The sequence below is a fragment of the Protomyctophum parallelum genome, assembly GCF_964188405.1.
Source record: "Protomyctophum parallelum genome assembly, chromosome: 2".
Lineage (NCBI taxonomy): Eukaryota > Metazoa > Chordata > Actinopteri > Myctophiformes > Myctophidae > Protomyctophum > Protomyctophum parallelum.
The window spans coordinates 38,383,685-38,407,096 of record NC_139699.1 but is presented as its reverse complement, the minus strand read 5'-3'; the positions used below and the strand labels follow the sequence as shown (position 1 = coordinate 38,407,096).

At 45.7% G+C, this 23,412-nt stretch overlaps 1 protein-coding gene across 10 annotated transcripts in view; it reads left to right on the top strand.

Moving 5' to 3' along the window:
• sox6 (SRY-box transcription factor 6) overlaps window positions 1–23,412 on the top strand; it is a 174,884-nt gene that overhangs the window by 122,612 nt on the left and 28,860 nt on the right. For 8 of the 10 annotated variants that reach the window (XM_083759969.1, XM_083759973.1, XM_083759972.1 and 5 more), the window contains 4 exons: window positions 4,510–4,589; window positions 16,496–16,645; window positions 20,005–20,182; window positions 21,152–21,393. In XM_083759969.1, coding sequence (XP_083616095.1) covers window positions 4,510–4,589; window positions 16,496–16,645; window positions 20,005–20,182; window positions 21,152–21,393 — 650 coding nt within the window. The remainder of the gene's footprint in view (window positions 1–4,509; window positions 4,590–16,495; window positions 16,646–20,004; window positions 20,183–21,151; window positions 21,394–23,412) is intronic. The other 2 variants (XM_083759976.1, XM_083759975.1) reach the window with 1 other exon arrangement.

The following is a 23,412-nucleotide window of genomic DNA, read 5'->3' as shown; positions in this document are numbered from 1 at the left end:
GTGCAGAGACTCAGTCTTTGGGCCTGTGCAGAGACTCAGTCTTTGGGCCTGTGCAGAGACTCAGTCTTTGGGCCTGTGCAGAGACTCAGTCTTTGGGCCTGTTCAGAGACTCAGTCTTTGGGCCTGTTCAGAGACTCAGTCTTTGGGCCTGTTCAGAGACTCAGTCTTTGGGCCTGTTCAGAGACTCAGTCTTTGGGCCTGTGCAGAGACTCAGTCTTTGGGCCTGTGCAGAGACTCAGTCTTTGGGCCTGTGCAGAGACTCAGTCTTTGGGCCTGTGCAGAGACTCAGTCTTTGGGCCTGTTCAGAGACTCAGTCTTTGGGCCTGTGCAGAGACTCAGTCTTTGGGCCTGTGCAGAGACTCAGTCTTTGGGCCTGTGCAGAGACTCAGTCTTTGGGCCTGTGCAGAGACTCAGTCTTTGGGCCTGTTCAGAGACTCAGTCTTTGGGCCTGTGCAGAGACTCAGTCTTTGGGCCTGTGCAGAGACTCAGTCTTTGGGCCTGTGCAGAGACTCAGTCTTTGGGCCTGTGCAGAGACTCAGTCTTTGGGCCTGTGCCTTGGATTGCTCAAGTCCAAGGCAGTGTGGCAAGTGGAACAATAGATATGGGGGGAATGTAAACATGTCTTCAACATGAAAGTGTTTTGTAACAGGAGTGTTCTGGCTGTAATCACTACTGGTGAGAGAGCTGCAGTGACATAGTAAAAACCCCAAGCCCCCACATGGGACACTTTCCTAGAATATATGAAAACAACAATGATAATTGGCGTTTTTTTGCCGTCAGTTCCTCTCTCATGTATTTTGTCTTTATATTTAAATGATCACATAACAGTGGGATTAGATGTTGAAAGAATGTGATGAGGAAGGCTAGTTGCACGGTGCCTGTGGGGATGATGTCAGCGACAGACTTCTGGTGAAGGTGTAAATGCTGCTGCTGTTACAGCATGCCTCCCTCCTTTCTGCTTTTGACACAAAGATTGACGCTCCATTATGCAAGTCCAAACAAAACAAACAACAAACAAACAAACAAACAAACAAAGATATTGGTATGACATCAGCTGAGTCACTGTAAATACCAGGCAGGTAATATCATTCAACTCGTCCTCTCTTATACAGTAACAACATAATAATAGCCCTGTTTGATGGTGTTGTGCGACTACGATGGTGTAGTTGCACAAAATAGCAAGTGTTCACTTATTAACAAACGTCTTTCTTCTTATAGACTGCTTCTCTTTCGGTTGCACGCGACTCCCAGTCCCATCACACAGTAGTGATCCAGATTAATATCAAATCCAGATAAATATCAAACGTGTTTGAAAAAGCCTATGGCTATGAGCAAATCGGGAGGCTTAAAATTGGATCTTTGAACCCCTCACAATAATAATCTTACCCGATATTCACTCCCAATCAAGTCCCCCGATTGTCAGGAGGGGTGTTCCCTATCCCAAATATCCCTGATTATGTTGTTACATCACTGAGGATACGTCCCAGGTGCATCCATGTATGTATGTATTGTAAGAAGAAGAACAAATTAAGAAGCTATACATCACATAATGTGAATTGAAAAAAAGTATATACTTTCCTGTCCAATTGGCCTGTCTGGTACCCTTTGCGCGCCCCTCCTAGGGTCCACAGCCCCGACACTGAAAACCACTGAAAACCAAAAAAAAGTTCCCCGTCACAATATATCCAGATAAGACAATGTTCACACCACCTGCAGGGTGGGTAGGACACAGCCGCGTCCTTCTGTCCGCAAAACAAGTGGCCAAGCATTCACGTCCAAGCTAAGGCACACTAATCTGATGTCATCATTATGAGACGACTCCCAGGGGCCGGGCGCTCATGACCCCGGCCCTGCGGTGCTGACATAGCAACAGACTCATTCCAGCGCCATAGTGATAAGTCATCACCCCATGCACTGGCTGTGCTCAATGGCCCGGTGTTGCACGGTGGAGAGGCACACCCGTAGACACACCGAGTCATCCTTTAAACAAATAGACGTGGGCACAACTTCCCCGTCCCCCTGCTCTGTTTAAACGGACGTGCTGGCGTTCGGTCTGATGTGCCACTAATGGGCCCCGGCGTGGAATGACTCTGTGGTCATGATGATGAGGCCCGGTCTGCCTCATAGACATCCTGCTGCAGGGACTGCTCACTGAGTCCATGGTTCTACGGCAACGCCAAAGTCCTTCTGCATGCATGTAGGGATAATGCAAAAACATATGGGGGCTTTTTTTGTTCTCTCTCAAGTTCATGATTATTCTGCTGTTTGTGAAAATGTGTTTCACATGGCAAGATATTTAATATTGTAGTAACAAAGTAATTTTGACCACTTTCAACCATGTTATTATTATAGTTGCGCAAAAGGTAATAAATAAAATAATAATAAAATAAAATAAAGCAGATCTATGAGCTCACAGTCGCGTTGATCATCTATTTTCACACAACATCATTATATGCCTAAGTATAGTGGCGTAAGTATAGTAGCTTTAACGGTCCTTACACACCGGGAGTTCAACAAATAAATAAACATAATGATCACAGTATTTTATCTGTACTCTTTATCACAACTCACTAATAAATATTATGTTGATATGATTGTAATCGGCTGATAAAAGTCTATTATAGCCTAATATGCCAGCCCCCCGCAGGCCTATGACGGATAATTTGGCCCGTTGATACCCAGCCATGGTGTCATGGTGCTTGTATATCCCGGGCGGAGGGGTGGGGGGTCGGGTCGGCCATGAGAGCAGAGTGTCCCACATAGCGGGCACCGCTTCAAACCCTTTCACCGGTGATGATGCCCAGCGTACTGGAAACTGGTGGGGCCTTCACGGTGCCATCAGACTTTGTGTCCTCAAGACCCCTTCCCCCCAGGCAGTGTTGGTGTACTCACTTAGCACATGACCCTTCTAGATTTCACATGACATCCAAAGACGTCCAGCTATTTCTTTCCCCTGCCCATCGTACACAGAGCGTGGACAAAGCGAGGTAGACAGATGGCCAGAGAGACTTTACAGACAGACCTTACAGACAGAGAGGAGAGAGAGAGAATGAGAGGAGAAACTGATAGTGTAAAAAAGACGAGGAAATAACCACCCTCATAGCAGACCCTCCCATCCCACCCAGTACAATTTGAAATCACTTCTCCTGTGTGATTTTATTCGCCCCTGCCCCTAAATGGGGATTGAATTTCCATGGGCTGTATCACAATGTGCTGCGCTGTACGAGATTGCAAAGTGAGGCGAGCAAGGGAGGGCAAAGTGAAAGAGAAGGTATATACATTTACCTTCATGTCTGTGGCTTAATGGCTCCATATGTTTGTGAGGAGAAGTGACAGGCAGAAGTGGGGTCTGAACTAAGGCCAACCCCCCCCACCCCCCGCTTTCTACACACATGCTTCAATCCAACCTCCCCCTTGCGAGTGCTGTGCTGGCCTGTCTCACTGGGGCTGTTCTGTCTGTCTCAACACACTAGGTTGAGTGTGCGAAAGCTTCTGGTGCTCAGTTACACACTCAGCACCCCTCTGGATATCAATCATACAGACACATTTTTTATTTTTTTTATATATATCCCTGTCCGTCAAACTCGCTGATTGCTGATGGCAGGCTAACAGCACAGTAACGGTAATAACGGCTATTTAGAGAGCTGTGTCTGTGTCTGTGTCTGTGATATGTGAGATAAGAATGTGTTTTTTCTTTCTTTTCCCCCCGTGTTTTTGTAACTGCACACTTGTTCTAACCAGTTCCCCTACAAGTGTTCTCACTCTGCTGCCAAAGCTATCAGTGTGAAACAAACAATGTGGTGTCAGACAATAGCAAGACAAGTCTACATCTGTATGGTGAGCTTGAGAGAACACGCTGCTTCCTCTGGATAAATGCTAAAACCTGGGAAGATATTCAAAACACATTTTGCAGACGCTTACAGTACATACACGTACGCACACATGCACACATACATACATACACGCACGCACGCACGCACGCACGCACACACGCACGCACGCACACAGTAAGTATAGGTATGCACAGACAGTCAGACACACACACACGCGTGCCGTACACACACTCACACACACACACACGCGCACACATGCACGCATGCATGCACACGCCAGTACTAATTCAACTGTGAGAGTCTGAAAATGGACTGGAATGGACCCGTGAGGGTCAGTTTTCCACTCTCAGAGTGAAATGCATCCTGAGGATTTGGGTCCTGGGTACAGTGCAGGTGAATGAAGCAGGGTACGGTGCACGTTCCTCACTAATCCCTCTCCAGTCAGACCAGCTGAGCCTTTTGTTGATGCAGATGTTTGGGCTGCGAGCCGAGGGCTCCACGCAACGTGCCACATCACTGCCGCAGAGCAACACTTCCAGGGCTATACTGTAGGAGCCGTGTTGGCACTTGCCTAGCCGCCATGGGCCCGCTCATTGTCTCAACCTGTATTCATTGTTCTTTCTCTCTCTCTCTCTCTCTCTCTCTCTCTCTCTCTCTCTCTCTCTCTCGCTGACAGGTGATAACTACCCAGTGCAGTTCATTCCATCCACAATGGCAGCTGCAGCAGCGTCAGGACTCAGCCCCCTCCAGCTCCAGGTATGTGCTACGACAAAGAATGGTCGGGACGCCCGCCAAGCCCTGGGCACAAAGAGTGGCTAAGCAGCTGTATGCTAAGTAATGAGCTGCACACTAAATAATCCTGGAACCCCCAGCTCACACAAGCTTATCACCTTACATATGTAATTTAGCCTGTTTTATAGAGGATTTAGCCCCCCCCCCCCCCCCCCCCGCGTGCTCTGCCAGACAGAGGAGTGTGGATGATAATAGTTATTAGAGGGAATGAGCATCATTCCAGTTGCCTTAATCGCATCATAGTGACTGGATCATGAGACAATTCACTGTGCATACTGTATAGTGTGTACAGTACATTCCTTGCACAAGGAATGATGTTATAATTGCTCTCATGTGCAGTACACTCTACACCAGTGGTTTATCCATGTAGTCTGTTGTTTCGTCTCCTTGAAGAAGACAAATACGGGTGAAGAAGGAATGGACATGGGGGAAGGGGGGAACTACGGAATCTGGGACATTTCAATTTCACGTGTAAAGGTGTGCGATGTGTGTACTGTAAGAATCCGAGGGGGGGTTGACTCAGTATGTGTTGAACCAGAGGAGAAAATGCTGGGACAGGCTCCAAGCCCTGCAGGCTCCTCCAGGAGGATTCTCACACAGCATTTACAGAGGCTGAACCCAGGTCAGGGGCTAACCCCGGGCCATATTGTTTAATATAGATAATTATCTGCGTTCAATCCTCAAAGTCATTACGATTATAATTGCTGCCATTATCAAGGCCTCTCTAAACCCTGAGCATGCTCTTTGTTTCAAAATGGATGATATGTATTCCCCTGGTTACTTTCTTTGACTTCTATTTACATAACAAACACACAAGTGGCTAGGGGAAGCAGAATCCTCTTAACAGCCACACTAATGCTATTACCACTAACAGTACTGCCTGCTTTGGAAATTAGCCAGTGAGATGACAGCGTCGTTTGGAACTGTCAGTCTAAAACTGATCTATATTTGAAAATGGTGGATCGATCACAAGTTTTGAGTACAGATATTAGTGCAAATAAAAACAGGGGGGGGGGGGGGGAGAATGCATATAGGGCATCACTCACTGGCTGCTTTGTCACCTGTAGTGATTGAAGTTGTTCACATCGATTAGATGTTATGTTCACTGACACTCAGAGGTACAGATTAGATGTTATGTTCACTGACAGAGGTACAGATTAGATGTTATGTTCACTGACACTCAGAGGTACAGATTAGATGTTATGTTCACTGACACTCAGAGGTACAGATTAGATGTTATGTTCACTGACACTCAGAGGTACAGATTAGATGTTATGTTCACTGACACTCAGAGGTACAGATTAGATGTGATGTTCACTGACACTCAGAGGTACAGATTAGATGTGATGTTCACTGACACTCAGAGGTACAGATTAGATGTGATGTTCACTGACACTCAGAGGTACAGATTAGATGTTATGTTCACTGACAGAGGTATACAGATTAGATGTTATGTTCACTGACACTCAGAGGTACATATTAGATGTGATGTTCACTGACACTCAGAGGTACAGATTAGATGTTATGTTCACTGACACTCAGAGGTACAGATTAGATGTGATGTTCACTGACACTCAGAGGTACAGATTAGATGTTATGTTCACTGACAGAGGTACAGATTAGATGTTATGTTCACTGACAGAGGTACAGATTAGATGTTATGTTCACTGACACTCAGAGGTACAGATTAGATGTTGTGTTCACTGACACTCAGAGGTACAGATTAGATGTTATGTTCACTGACACTCAGAGGTACAGATTAGATGTTATGTTCACTGACACTCAGAGGTACAGATTAGATGTTGTGTTCACTGACACTCAGAGGTACAGATTAGATGTTATGTTCACTGACACTCAGAGGTACAGATTAGATGTTGTGTTCACTGACACTCAGAGGTACAGATTAGATGTTATGTTCACTGACACTCAGAGGTACAGATTAGATGTTATGTTCACTGACACTCAGAGGTACAGATTAGATGTTATGTTCACTGACACTCAGAGGTACAGATTAGATGTTATGTTCACTGACACTCAGAGGTACAGATTAGATGTTGTGTTCACTGACACTCAGAGGTACAGATTAGATGTTATGTTCACTGACACTCAGAGGTACAGATTAGATGTGATGTTCACTGACACTCAGAGGTACAGATTAGATGTTGTGTTCACTGACACTCAGAGGTACAGATTAGATGTGATGTTCACTGACACTCAGAGGTACAGATTAGATGTTATGTTCACTGACACTCAGAGGTACAGATTAGATGTTGTGTTCACTGACACTCAGAGGTACAGATTAGATGTTCTGTTCACTGACACTCCAATAAACTGCATGAGAGAGGTGGAAGCGGACGGGAAAGTCTCTTCTCGCTGATACATGTGCACAATTTATCCTTCAGAGTTTATCACTATCAGCGTTAATGAGCCTTGGCAAGTTCTAACAATGCTTGCAGCTGCATCTGGAGAGCTGCGCTTTATCACGCAGTCATGGGAAGGACTATCAGAGGTGTGGAAGGTGTGTCAAGTCTGCTCATGTTTAGGGAGGTAGTGTGTGTGTGTGTGTGTGTGTGTGTGTGTGTGTGTGTGTGTGTGTGTGTGTGTGTGTGTGTGTGTGTGTGTGTGTGTGTGTGTGTGTGTGTGTGTGTGCGTGTGTGCGTGCCTGCCTGTGCGCGTGCGTGCGTGCCTGCGTGTGTGTGCGTACGTTTCAAGATGTAAGGTGCATAAGTGATTATGTGTACAGTCGGTTTCTGTTTGTATGTGTTTGCATTTCTGTGTGTTTTACAGACCATTAGGAGAGAGTGATGGTTTTGGAGTTGATGTGACTGTGTCTATTTATAGTGGTGTGTGAGGTCAAAGGGGATAGTCGTATATCTGAAGATTGGGGTGAAGCTCTGCAGTCATTAATTCTGATAATATATCTAACCCTGGGAATGGGCAAAAACAGAGCCTCCAAGACCATGACTTGGCTGACCTTTGCAGAACACAGTAAACAAAAAGAGGTGCATTTCCCATTAATTGAAGTCTGTCGGCCTGTCATATATTCCGCCTGCTGGCTGCTATTTACCCTGCACAGAGACTCCCCTTAAAACAGCAAGGCTAGTCAAACATGCCCTTTTCTCCATAGCTGGGATCAACAATCCATGTGACTGCCGCCACTTCCTCTACAAAGCATTGGGAGCCTGGTATGATTAAAAACATCATATCAAGCCAGGCATGGAATTGATTAAGTTAGAATCGGCTCCTCCCTTTTTGTGGTGATAATGGCGACCCTGCCTATCCTTACCTCAGGCCTGCAGTAGAACTACGAAACAGATTGTCTGAAAAGAAATCTAAGTGTGTGTGTGTGTGTGTGTGTGTGTGTGTGTGTGTGTGTGTGTGTGTGCGAGCGTGTGCGCCGTGTTGTGCGTGCATGTAACAAAGGTCTTATCAGGACAAAAGGGAGCAGACAAAAAGTGCTCTGGTAATACTGTAAACAAGGGAAACAGAACTACAAATACGAGTCATGTAATTTGTGGCGAGAGGAGATTTGGAGACTCTTTGTCTGGCACTGTGGTACTGTATACTCAGATGCACCAGCAGTCACGTTCAGCATGTGTCGTCAGCCCGCACGTGATGAAAAACATGCAACTTCGGCTTCAGAAACAAATAATTTATGATCATATCATTTTATAGTTTTAAGCGATAGCACTCTAAGAACATAATAAAACCAATGAAAAACCATCGGCTGCCTGTGAAGAAAAGTAAACAATTTAAAAGATTGTTTGGGCTTTTATAATGTATTCAAACATTTGAACACAGCCTCTGATGTGTGTGGAGAATCATCGTCGTCATAATCATCATCATCACTAATGGTCACATTTCTGAGTTTGGTTTTCATGCATCATCAAGAAAGAACAAGTATAGGGTCACACGCATTAACCCTTTAAACTTTCTTAGTTCAGCCAAACCCACTTCTCATGTCTCTCTCTCTCTCTCTCTCTCTCTCTCTCTCTCACACACACACACACACACACACACACACACACACACACACACACACACACACACACACACACACACACACACACACACACACACACACACACACCTGGTGCATTGGCTCAGCCCCCCTAATTAAAATATCTCTCCCTGTCAGGCTCTTGGCAAGGTATAATTTTCACCAATTTACTCAGTTTAGATTGTGAAATATATGAACCTTAAAAATTGTCTTATTGGAGGAATTAATTCCCACAATGCAGCAGAGGTAATGTGATCAGCCATCCAGTCAGCGAGGCTAGCCGCTCCGTCAGTCTTAATGTTGGCCACGCAGGCTCCTCACAATCTCCTCTGTCATAACAGTCTGGGATCCTTTTTCTGCCATCTCCATCCAAGAGAGTAAAACCCCACCAAGGTAACAAAGGTTTAGGGCTGATGGATGTAAATGAATCCTGCTGGCTGCGTTTGAGTGTTGGAGACTATAATTTGCTTGTCAATACAGGGCGGTGGTGTGACTCTGGTGGCTGGCAGCGTGCGAGTGGCTGTCACCAGGCATTGCCGTTCCACGGGGCAATTTCAGTCAATGTTTCCTTGACAGATTGGCCCTCGTCTTCAACTCACAGGAGAGAAGGCGTGTAAACTATCCCTGCGACGGCGTGCCCCTCTTCATTAGGACCCACACGGGTTGGGATGAGCTCCGGACCTGAAGGAAACAATGGCTCCATTCCTGACTGTCCTTCCCTGATTACAACTGACACCTCTCACCCGACACAGGAAATTGTGCTCAGATTGTGGCCCAGTCCCCACCCTGACACCCACTATATTCAATTGAGTGCAGAGACAAGAGGGGAATTTACCTAATTCCACAAAAGAATTTTCAATTTGGTCCAGCACTTAATTTGCTGTTTGTACACTAGTATACCTTGCATCAATTGCCAAGTGAAAAACTATTTACTTAAAGCCAATGAGAATATATATATATATCGCCCTGCTTTTTTTTCTTAGCTTTTTCTCCTTTTTAAACCAGAGTGATAAACAGGAGGAGGAACTTTAAGGCATGCCTGCTTTATATCATTGGAAGCAGACTTTGAGGTTTAAGTGATTAAAAAAGGGGGGAAAAAATATTGGATAAAGCAGAACATCTGGGTTCTCTATACAGAGGATCACAGTTAGGACTAAATAAATAGAGCCCTCTTCTCTTCTCTCACCCAGTCAAATCTACATCCTTCTATCTTGATAGTTGTCTCCACCAGGCCGAAGGCCTAGGGGGAGAGTATGTTTTGCACTCCGTCTGTCCCTGTGTCCGTGTGTCCGTGTGTCCGTCCGTCCGTCCGTGAGGAGCTAATCTCGGCCACCGTTAACCCGGTCGATGCCACATTTTGCACACACACTCCCTGGATGCCAACGATGAACCTCTGCCCCAAACTTTCCAGAACGGCCTGTTATAGCGCCACCAGGAGGCCGCTTTGTGCAAAAAAGAAAATTGCACAGTACACCTACACATTTTGTCCAAAAATCACGCAAATTGGTACACAGTCTCTCTAGAGCCATTCAACGAAACCGGTCTTTCAGATTTCTCAGACTCCATCCTGATTGGCTAAGATTGGCTTCCAAAGTTCACAGGAGTGCTCAGTTTCAAACAAAATGCTGCAAATCATGAACACATCGCGTGATTTCCGTGAAATTGTGCACCCACATTCCCACTAGGCCCAGGACGAAATGCCACATGAACAATTTCAACTCAGCCTCAAGGTGGCGCTATAACTGGCCGAAAAGTGTTTTACCTCTAACTGCACGGATCTGTGGATAACTTTGTATGCCAACTCCCTAGAGGCCAAGGAAAAACCTTTGTCTGGAATTTTTCACATCTGCTCTTTATAGCGCCACCAGGAGGCCCACATATGTAAAACACATTTTCTATTATTACTCCTTCAGATTTTATCCACATTTCACGCAAATCGCTACACATGATCTCCATAGTCATGTGATCAAGACAGCTTTGTTTGATTTCTCATATTCCATCCTGATTGGCCACGATTGGCTCCTACAGTTTTCAGGAGTAGCAAATGGCCACAACTCCTCAACGCAGCGTCCGATTGCGATTAAACTGTGCACGCATATTCCCACTAGGCTGAGGAAGAATCCTGGTGGAGACCTGTGCCGATTGGCACTTTATCTAGTTTAGATTTGCTTTTCCGTCTGCTTCTGTCTCACTCATCGCTCGGCATTGTGAGCTTGTAGATCGGCTAATTTCGGTGTGTGACACAGGTGTGCAAACAAGTATAAATCTTTACTTTGTGTGCATTTCTCTCTATTTTGCCCATTGCTTTTCTCTCCCTCTGTCTACGTGTCACTTGTATTTCCCGTTCTTCGCCTAAATTGCAGAGGCCTGCCACATCCTTAAGCTTTGCAATATTGGATGTTAAATTGCTTGAGTGGTGACTTTACACTGCAATTACCATCCATCACATGGGGAAATGGCATCTCTCTGCCCACAATAAACCTGGGCCCTAGCCTCAACTGATGGTGCCACTGTAAACAGATGAAAAGAGTAGCCGACACGCTCAGCGATTTCCGAGCGAGGAAGAAAAAAAGCCCTATCTGAAAGGGCACTCATTGGCCTCGAGTGACGAGGTGTTACAGTAAGGGCCACAAACAGGAAGAAAAGGAGTGAGTGGGAGACCTGGCATTATCTTTTGTTTGGATGTAAATGCCTGTGTGTGCTACAGATGTGGAGGGACCTGCCTCTACGCTGCTGAGAAGTGAAGGAGCACTTTTGACTTTGAAAGCGAAACAGGGGGAGGGAGGTGGGGAAAGAGATTGAGAGAGAGAGAGAGAGAGAGAAACAGACGCACTGTAGAGAGCAGCTGTTTCTGTGTTTATGAGGAGAGGAGCCGGGTCTTTGAAGGTAACCCAGAGCAGTGCAGCGGCGCTGGCTGTGTGTGGAGAGCTGGCTAATAGGGTGGCTAGGTGAGCAGCTGGATAGAGGCAGCGGCGAACAGAGGGACAGATGGACAGATAGAGTTGATAATGCAGTGAGTAGCAATGAATAGGAGGTCTGGAGCTCAGGCCCCTGGGCCAGAATAACCCATACACTGATATGAGGAGGTGTGTGTGTGTGTGTGTGTGTGTGTGTGTGTGTGTGTGTGTGTGTGTGTGTGTGTGTGTGTGTGTGTGTGTGTGTGTGTGTGTGTGTGTGTGTGTGTGTGTGTGTGTGTGTGTGTGTGTGTGTGTGTGTGTGTGTGTGTGTGAGAAATTAAGAGAAAGAGAGAGCGATATTGAGAAGAGGCTGGGTTGAGGACAGATATTGAAAAGATGGGAGAGAGAGAAGGAGCAGAGCGGAGAGGGTATATCAGGGAGCAGGTTGGGTGCCAGCAGATGAGGCAGATGTTGGGCCATACTGGAAAGCATCGGCACAGTGCACCAGGACGCCTTCCTCCACTCCTGACATCTGGGCCAGGCCCGGGTCAGCCTGCCTACTCGCCCTGGGCAATGAGCCTGTACAAGCCTTGTGGCAAACGGCGCTGGCGCTCTGCTGCCTTTTAAACGGCGCGGTGCACCGGAGCACAATTAATAACCTCATATCCACCCCAGTGCTTCACACAGCATGGGCAGAGGTGAATGAGATATTGACACAGTCACAGACAACAACGCATGCACAATGTGTGTGTGCCCACCTTCATGCATGGATTGCATGCACACACCCATGCATGCACACACACACACACACACACACACACACACACACACACACACACACACACACACAGTGAGAAAGGGTGTGGTGGTCCCAGTATAAACAAGATGGCTGTTATTGACAATTGCGAACTTACGGAATAGCCTTGTTTATATTCAGTGTACTTTGCTACTACAGTATACTGTAGTGTATGTGCACCTCTCTGATTGAGTAGCAGATGTAAACATCCAGTATTACACAGTCATGTGTCGTATTCTCAAACATCTGCTGCTGTGCTGTTGCTAAAAAAAAGAAGAAAAAGAAGAAGTTGAAATAATATTTATGAGCATTGTTGCTCATAAATAAACGCCAGTAGCCACTTTGAGTGGCAGTTGGGGAAAACGCTTTCGCCAGAACTATTCTCTGCATATCGGGTCGCAACTCAAACGGCCCTGAGTCGGCTAAGCGAACTTCGCAAAGTTCAACACGGCAACTCGCTCGCATTAGCTCGGTCGGCGGTGTCTCACGTGGCTCAAGTTTTCTTGAGACGGCGGGCCTTCGCCGCGGTCTAGTCTATAGAGTAATATATTTAGGTCTAGTCCGCAGAGTTGGTGGGGTGTCATACAGTACAGTGACGGTGCCATCATGTCCGACATCATCAGCAGACTGTGTAATCTGGCTGTTATGTTGTCGCAGGCACAAAAAAGTGAATCTCTCCGTTTAACCTCTGCTGCCTCCAGAGGGCTCGCTTTTAATTACCAGAGGCTAACAGGCTGACCTTGGGCCTACCGGGCTCATTTGGAATCCATGCTCGCTGAGATCTGCTTCAGTCTGCTGGGAGATGGGTTGGGGGTAGGTGGGTCACACAGAGCATGTGTGTGTGTGTGTGTGTGTGTGTAGGTGTGTATTGCTCCATATATGTTTTGGTTTGTGCGTGTGCGACGTGCGTGTGCGTGTGCATGTGCGTGTGTGTGTTTAAACAGTTGGTTGCTGGTCACTGGTGTAGGTGTGGCAAACAGAGGGGCTTTGTTCAGTTTTCTCATTTATGTTTCTGTGTTGAGAAATAAAAGAGGAAACGTGCACGCATGCACGTACGCACACACACACACACACACACACACACACACACACCACACACACACACACACACACACACACACACACACACACACACACACACACACACACACACACACACAGACACACACACACATACTGCAATAATATTACAGTATTACATTCATCTACTCATCTACTAGGAAACAAACACTCAAATAAAACAAAAACAAATAAGACAAGCTGGGAATTCAATGGTGGCAGTAAGGCTCTATTAGCTCAATAGTAAAAATGTACTTGCGCAGGAGAGTGTTTCGAATCCGGCTTGGAACAGGAAAGTTGCATACATGACCTTATCCATTTGTAACACACGAGTGGAGCATTTAAGCACTTAAAAAAGCTTTGTTTTCCAGGTAACACTATTACTCGTAACATTTTTTTTAAATTATTGTGGTATTGCTACTTTGACTTAAGTAAAAAGAAAAAATAGTTCACGACTGGTCTTTTGCCAACTTCTTTCCACAGTACTGACCCTGGTCCCTCATTGACTTTCAGCTTGACCCTCATTACTATGAGCCTTCTCCTGCCCTTGCTTGGCAAGAAGGCTTGGCGTGTGTGTGGTGTGGTGGGGGGATTGGAGTCTACTGAGAGGGGCAGGCAGATGTCCTCTGCTTAGGGGACTAGAACATGTGTCCTGGCCATGGAGAGATACCGCATCACTCATCACGCATCAGTCTGTCTACTTAACCCGGCCTCTCGGGCCCCACACCGCCCATTTGATTGACTGTTATTCGGACCTTAGTTAAGTCCAGTTAACTATAATTAGTGGGTGTAATCGCTACACGGAGCTCTGACCACAAATCTTTTTTGAGGATATTCAGTCTATAGATAATTCAAAAGAAAAAAGGCCCGTAACTGCGGTATTGGATCAGTGACCGAGCAGTGGATGAAGGATCAACACACTCTTCATTTTCCTGAGCCTCCTGATTGTATTTATTGTTCTTTGACTCCTGGAGGCGAGCTGTTGGTTCCACCCTGTGGCACTGACCTGCTAATCAGCGCTCACAAAGGGAAGCCCGACTGCCTCTAATTTGAGGCAAAGTCCAATTATGCTCTTTTTCCGGGACAATAAAGTTCTTCCCACTTGAGGTCAGGGACACGGCCATCGACAGGCCTGTTAACAAACATCTGTCCAACAGATCCCGCTTCCGCTCGTCTACCAGTAGCCTGGAGTCACAGGCAGGCAACAGAAACTCTCTCTCTTTCACACACACACACACACACACACACACACACACGTATGCACGCACAGAAAAATATATGCACGCACGCGCATGCACACACACTACCTTTACCATTCAGTTTTACACGGAGAGACTGCCTCACGGGAGAAGAAAACAGAGTTGTGTCCACTCTCTCCTCTTGAAGACAAAAGGCTGCTTGTGAGCGAGGTGGGGGCAGTGCTATCATTGTGGGAACATAATCAGCCTGTCATTTCCGCTGCCCATGTGCTGTTGTTATCCCCAGGTCCCCCTGGAAGAATGGCCCTTTTGTACTGCCGCTTATGTGGCAGCGATAAAGTTTCTTCTAGGACTTCGTACGTGTTTATATCTGGAGATATGTGCACAGACACAAAATGCTTTGTTTGGCTTTAGTCGTCTGCGTCCGCACGGCCAAAGGTGGGACACCCAGGTCACTGACACCGGGGCTGTCTTTTTTTTCTTCTTTTAATTCTCTCTCTCTCTCTCTCTCTCTCTCTCTCTCTCTTTCCATCCACACAAACGCAGTCTCTATACAGTACATGGCTGCTCAAACCGGGAAATTAGGCAGAGCATGCTGCTTAGCTGCCGGAAAACAGATTCTACCAAACAGCGCCTCGATTGCATAACATAGAAAAACAAAACGGTTGCTTTATATAGTTTGGTGATAGGACAGCCAGTGGGGTTATTCTTGGGGTGCTGTGTGTCTGATGAGGTGTGCTCTAGGGCCCTATTTTGCATGTATAAGTATCAGGTCTTATAACTTGACTTAAGACCTGGAGGTGTGGCCAATGCTTTTTGGACACTCAAAATAGCTTAATAGCATTGGCCACACCTCCAGGTTTTTAGTTAAGTCATAAGACCTGATACTTTAGACATGCAAAATAGGGCCCGTCTCTCTCTGAGGAGGTGGTCTGAGAAAGTGATTGTATGTAACAGACCCGCATTATTGATATCCAAAATGATGTCATGAAACTGAACTGAGTTATCTAAAATAAAGAAGAATGATATGTTTTACAGTACTTTGTCCAAAGTTGAATCCAACACACAATTAGAAGGATCCGTTGGTTTTTTATTTCCCCCTCTTTTTAAACATTCAATCTTTGTATCAATATCCTCAACCACTCCGTAGAATGTATGCCAGACAATCAGCTCAGTGGTAGAAACATCAATTATCAATCAGAGTTCAACCCTGTCACTGGGATTAGTGTCACCGACTGCTTTGGCAATTGCACCACACACGTTTAACAGGTCAGGTCACCAATGGTGGAAAACCTACTGATAGATAGCCAACGAAAGTAATTGTGATGACATCCATGGTCTTTGTGCAAGTTTCTAAGCCTTAATAATGTATGTATTTAACGCATCCTGTGATGGCAGTCCAATTGAGGTTGGGATTTCTAACATTGTGGGATGGTGGACGAATTAGACAGGCTCACATGGCTGCACTGTACGTACGAGGACAAATCACGGGCCAGAAACTTCAATAGCAAGACGTGTACACCCATAGAGAAGAGAGTTCACTTTGCTAACACACTTGCATTCAGTGTGCACACTTTTCTCTGTGATGAGTGGAAAATAAGGCCTCCAAGTATCTTGAATGAAAGCCATCTCTGTGTGGTTTTTAAGACTGCTGTCTCTCTTTGGGTTCAGTCTTTGAAATACAGTTAAGACCTTTGATGGAGGTTCTCTGCCAGCCTCATGGAAAGCGAGGAAACACATAGCGAGAGAGAGAGAGGGGGAAAGGGAGAGAGAGAGAGGGGGGAGAGAAAGAAGCAGAGATGGAGATGAAGGCAGACAGAGAAGCAGTTTTTAGGGAGAGGAAAAGAGAGAATATAAAACTTTGAATGTTTGCTGGCTTTGGATGTTAACGCCTTGCGGCTTTCTCCACCTCCCTACAGCAACTGTATGCCGCCCAGCTTGCCAGCATGCAGGTCTCTCCCGGAGCCAAGATGCCCCCTCTTCCCCAGCCCCCGAATGCCGGTGGGCCCATTTCTCCCTCCTCTCTGAAGAATGACAAGAGGTCCTCCAGCCCCGGCAGTTACATTAAGGTACCATCCTCCCCATCTTCGGCCTTAAGCGGCACTTGATCTAGACTCCTTGGTCCTGTCTCAGTAAAACAGCAAGTAGCGTCGCTGCGCACCGCATCAGTGTTATAGCAGACCATTGCAGAGCCCGACTTCAAGCAGCCCATCAATCTGTGAGGTTTTAACAAGGCCCTCTCTCTCTCTCAACCAGAACTCTGTGGACAAGGTTGCTATGGTTATGGCTGCTCCAAGCAAGTAATTTGTGGAACACATGGTTTCTGATCACAAAGAAACTGTGTTTTTTTTTCCTTCCTTTTTTTTTATGTAACTGGGATGGAACAAAACCATTATGACAGAAAAGTTAAACAGTGTTGTTCAAATGCAGGGGGAAAAAAAGCAAGATTGATGATTTCTTCTTTTTTTGGGGCCTTGTAAATAAACCAAATACAGGAGGTATTTTTCTGCTGCTGTATGGCATGGATCCACCAGACCTCTGCACAGATCATAGGGCATATACATCATCCCCACTCACTTGGGCCATAATAAGAAACATACGTCCATTTGGAAAAGTTTAGCTTAATAATATCACAATGGAGAAGGTACATAAATCATGTCATTAAGTGGTAGGGCAGCACTCTGGTATTCTCTTCAGGACGCTTACACACACAGACAGACACATGGGCAAACAGACGTGCAATCGTGCACACACATGCGCGTATACACAGATTACACACACACACACACACACACACACACACACACACACACACACACACACACACACACACACACACACGACACACAACACACTCTTTACGCCTGCTGCCTGCTGGGAATTCATCCTAAAAACTGGCATCAAACTGTCCTTTGATCAAATGAATGTCATTTTTCATTCACCCGATGAGGTGAAGAACATTTTGAGCAATATTACTACAAACCGCCTGCAAAGTAGATCCTACCAATAAATACTACAAACATTTTGAACATAAAATGGTAGGGATTGAACATAAATTGCAAGCAAATATGCACTGACGGCCCCATCTGTGTCCATACTTAGATGGAATTAGATTGCCTTTAGTTTTGTTTGTCTGCTTTCAGCTTCGCTGCATGACAAACTGTTATTGGCACTGCAATAACACGGCCTTGGGGCAGTCTGTGTTTGAGCCATATGTTTGGACAAGGAGACACTTGGGCTTTGAAAAAGATTCACTTAATGACAGCATAAGCTCCTATCTTATTTAAAACACTGCTGTAGGCACACATTTTATAACCTACAAAGTGACAGCTTTTTCACGGCTCGCAATATTTATCCTATTCAAGCCATTTCGATGCATACTCATATTCTTGCTGTGGCTTTACTTAAGGTAAATCGTCTGAGCATAATTTCTCTGAATTTCAACATGATTATTCATTACTTGTCATTCAGACCACTTTAGGCTTGTATACTGTTATGGGGGGGGGGGGGATGAGTGGCCTTCATCTAAGTCAAAGTTGACACATTCTTATACAGTCATATTCTCAGTTTTAAATTAATCCATTATGTTGTCCTGTCATCCCTATTTTGGGCAGGTCATAGGGGACAAATGTCAAAAATTAAACATGGTTTTGAATGCAGAGGAGGTGCATGGGCATGAAATAATGGTTTAAAGTATGGATGGATACCTCATACCTCCAGCTTTATGGCCACTGACCAGTGGTAGACAAAGTATGATTTTTCTATTCAAAAGTACAAATTACAAAAGTTTATTTTAAAGTATCAATGCATTGATGTATTTAAATTCAGAACATTAAAAAAACCAAAAAAAAACCCAGACATTTGCAAACCTAGCCGCTGTATACATCGGCTATTTTCACTATATTTGAAGTACTTCATAATTGCGACCGAAGGTCGCAATTATTATCGCGCATTTTCCTGTCAGTGTGTCGGCCACCATCAGTGTGTCGGGCACCATATATGGTGCCCAGGTCTTGTGACATCATGTGACATCATCAGGGATGGAGATGTGCTGTCGCAGTTAAGCCCATATATGGAGATCCCTGATGTCATCAATGTTGGCCAGCAACTCTACATCTGAACTCCAACCTCAAACCCTTAGATCTTAGATAGAGTATATGGATATATGTCAGAATCTGTTTGACCTACCTGTCCATTCAAATTTCAAACTCTAGACTGGCCTGCCCCAAAGTTATTAGTGCAGCCGTGCCCGGCAGCCGGTGAAAACTAGTTCTCAACAGGCCCGAAAAACTAGCGTTCTCATCAAACCCTGTACACTCAAGAGAATGTCCCCGCTACCAACCTTAGATCTCCATATACTGTATGGAGCTCACCTGTTCTGACATTCCATATGTTGATCTGACCTCATCAAACCCTATACACTCAATACATGCTCCTTATACAGTATGGCCAGTACAGAATTCACTGCAATAGAAAGAATAAGTCTGCACACCGTTTTGAAAGCTCCCCAAACACTTTATTTACCAAGGCGGGGTAAAAAAAAACAACGAGGTCGCTTCTCGCCCCCTCAGGCGTCTTACTGGTACATACTGTATATTGTGTGTATTGAGTGCTTGCAAAAAATGCACAGTAGGTCCACTCAAGTACGTCATTACTGTCCACCACTGTCCACCACTGCCACTGACTTCCTCTAGTTCTCACCTCCACCAGCACACATTTAGGCAGCAGGTGTCCTCAGACAAGCAATGTTTCATTCATCCTTGTAGGCACTCTGGAGAACACTGCTGTTCATCTTTCACACCCTGGGCCGTTCTGCACACGGCTCCAACTACTGTACTCCAGGAAATAAACACATGTATCTGACTGTACAGTACCCTGACACCTCACAACTAAGCCACTCATAGAACCTTGTATGGATTGATTTATGTTTATCACATTATGTAATGTAGCAATTGGTATCATGTGTAACATAATAAGGCCAAGTATGCGCAAATGAGGAAGGAAATTAGAAAACAACTTAATGAAGTAGATAATGTAAGTCGACATCTGATGAATGAAACAGCTGTCTTTGATCGTCGGCAGCACTGTTATCTGGTCATTATTTATTCTTCGAACTAGTGTGCAGAGACAGAACGCAGGGAGGAGGAGAGGGAGAACAGATGAAGACGTACGGAGAGGCAGAATCTGCTTTAATTAGTGTGAACAAAGGCACTGGGCAACTGTGAGGAAGACCGTGATCATGGCACTGTGCCTAAGGATGGAGGAGGGGAGAGGCGAGGAGAGGAGAGTGGGTCAAGAAAGGGCCTCTGTAATTAACCACGAACCTAGCATATCTGTGCCATTTGGGAATGTAGACCTTCTCCAGTGGAGTTGGGGGGGCACCTATTCACATCTGTCTTCTCTCTTTCCCCTCATCTGTGCTGCGTAGGAGGAGGGAACACAGCCTCTCAACCTGTCTGCCAGGCCTAAGACAGCAGACCTGCTCAAGTCCCCCGCGTCCCCCACACAAAACATGTTCGGCGGCAAGAACAGCCCCAACAGCCTGGTCAGCAAAGGCGGCATCCCCAGCCCCCTCATTGGAGGCCTGGGTCGTGGCTCTTCCTTGGGTAAGTCATGCCGAACACTGCTTAACACAAACACGCACAAGCACACACCACATAACACAACTGACAATCTCTGAGAATCATACATTTGTTATTGTTATTATCATTTTCTGTATTTAGAGAATCGGACCATTATACAAACTACACAAACACTTTGATTTGATTTTAATCCAGACTAAACAAAAAATGAATAGTATCTCTCAATACAGGCTTAACTACTGGGTCTAAAACTGCTCTAAATCAATGCCCTCTAATTCAAGTTTTGTGGAAGTCGTGCGGGATTCTTTGTTTTTAAGTGCCCTCCTCTTCCGCCATCCCTCTCATGTGTTAAACTCAGCCCCCTAACTGTCATTAACCCATTCAGGCCTAAGGCCGATTCTAAAAACGCCTCTAAATCCTGACCTAAGGTTTCTGAAAAACTTCAAATATTGATATAGCAGAATCAAATTTTTTACATTTTTGAATACTGTACATACTGTACAGAACCCAAATATGGGTTCCCGGCCTGAGGGGGTAAGGTACAAATAGGGAACCCCGCCCAGAATGGGTTAAGGACATCTTTCATTGGAAATGGAAGTCTGTGGGTTTTCCGCTGCTCTCTTTGGACTGCTGTCTGTTTATTTTTGTTGTACGTCTGTGATCTCAAATGCCACTCAGCCTCACCTAGCTCAGAGATGTTAATTACACAAAGAAGAGATATGCACAGGCTCTCACTGCATCTGCTTCTCCTTAATAATCCCACTCAAACTGAAGGCCACATGCACACACACACACACACACACACACACACACAGGAAGGAGGAGGAGCTTTTACAGGCTTTGATACTTCACATCTGACAGATAAACACCTGCTATCAAACCTGAACTGAATAGCGTGCTCGTGGGTGTGTGCCTGCGTAGTCGCACACATGTCTGCATATACTGTACTGTGCTGTACGCGTGTGTTCCACTTTTGTTTGCGTGTCCTAACAGATCATTTTGCTGTCTCTGCCCCCTGCTTCGTGTCGCTGGCGTCTGCCTACACAGACATCCTATCCAGTCTGAACTCCACGGCACTGTTCGGGGACCAGGACGCAGTGATGAAGGCCATCCAGGAAGCCAGGAAGATGAGGGAGCAGATCCAGCGAGAACAGCTGCAGCATCACCAACAGGGCATGGAGGCCAAGCTCTCCGCTCTCACCTCCATGGGCCTCAACAACTGCAGAGCAGACAAGGTCAGCTATGATGCAGCTAACAGTCTCGTCCTTTCCCCCTGTCGCGTACAGTACGGTACAGTGCACACTTTCAAGCATGTTCGCATTTACATTTTTACTGGTGTGGTTCCCTGTTGTCGCCACGAGCTTCATCGAACATCATACATACAGTATACAGAAATGTGTTAGTGTAGAATCCATTTTACTACAGCACACCTATTAAGATACACTTGACCAGAGATACTGCTGCCACTCATACTGTAGTTCTTCATAAACTTCATAAACTATATAAAAATAAATACACACTAGGATGGAAACTGGAACACAGTGATTCTGATATAGCTGTTAATTCTTAAGACCAATATTTCTCTTTAATCCCTGTCCAGAGTGGTGCTATTGATTGGCGTGTGTGTGTGTGTGTGTGTGTGTGTGTGTGTGTGTCCGTCCATAAGTATCTGTGAGACTTGGTGTTAATGTTGTGTGTGAGGGCCGAGACAGGCCATGGCAGTGCCCGGCGCGGGTTAAGAAGGCTCTGAAGTCTCTGCCCAATTAAAGCAGACTTGCGGCTCTCTCTGTCCCTCGACGCGGGACAGGGCCCCGCTTTGTACCAGGAGCGCACACTCCCAGGGATCCCCTTTAAAAATATCTTCAATCGATGAGTCAATCAAGGAGATAGAGAAGAGAAAAAAGCTGTCCTCCTCCCTTCAGTTTGATGCCATGTTGCCAGTTGGCTGAGGAGCAGGCAGGAACTGGGAGCGATGGCTCATTAATATTTCAGCACCTAACACTTTCAACCAACAGCTTCAACTAGGTCAATGTATGTAAAAGAAAAAGTCAATGAATATCTATTTTGATTTCCCCTTAATGTGGTGTTTGGGTGCGATCTCTCTCTATGCAGGTGGCAATCATCTGTGCTTCCGCTGAAGAGAGGCAAATAAATTGGTGGGACCCGCAGAGGGGATGCGGAGAAATTTAATCTCTCTTTAGTTAATGACAACTAATGTCAGACTAACACCCACGGGCAATAATGATGTATTCTCTGATCTATTATCATTGAAGTGGATATGATCTATCCTGTCTTATTGTATGCCATCTTTCCTCATCCTATTATGTGCGTCTTTAAGCCATTTGCTCCGCCATTCTTGCCTCTCTTTGTGCATGTGAAGCCTTAAGGATCAGTGGATGTGAAGCCTGTTAGGTATGCACCTTTTAGCTCCTTTCCCATAGTTGGTTTAACCAAATGGACCTGTGGTTACATTAGTACCCTCTCTGAGTTAAGTGAACACTCAGGAGTTTAAAGTGCAGTCCCTGTTTGGGACAGGAGCCTCCCTGCCTCTGAGGTGAGCGTGTGGTCAGCCAAGCAACGGAATCTGCCGCTACATGACATGAATGCGGTGTCGGAACAATGACTGAATAGAGCGCTTTTCAACAGGCTGCATACACCTACGGCTACATTGTTCTTAGCAGGTAGAGCTTGATGCCTTTTTTCCACTCCCTGGCTTGTCTTTTGTTTGATTTAGTTTTGTCTTCCTTGCATTGTGGCGGGCCAAGCTGTCTATTCAGTTTGTGTTTAAGCAATCATCTCAGGTGAGCTGAGTGTTTTTTTTAATGGGGGGGTAGCACTTGACACAGTCAATCACTCCTCACCTCACCTCTACTCTACCTTTTACCCTCTGTTTCCAGTCTGAGAATAGAGGTGCGTGCGTGCGTGCATGCGTGCGTGCGTGCTTGCGTGCATGCCAGCGAGAGAGAGAGAGAGATATTGAGAGAGAGCGCAAAAAAGGTGTTGCAGGAGTAAGCTTTGATGTAAGAGTGAGTGCAGTGCATGCTGGGAGGCTGGCAGAGACTGGAGGATCAGAGCATTGACAGCACACAGACAGAAACAACAAATAATAATTAGCTGCACTATCAGGTTGAGAATATGACTGGTATGTTTGGGTTATTGCGCTGCTAACGGTAACTGTACACACACCAGAGACTCCTGTCTTGGGAAGTCACTGCTGTGTGTGTGCGTGCGTGCGTGCCTTTAAATACGAGGAC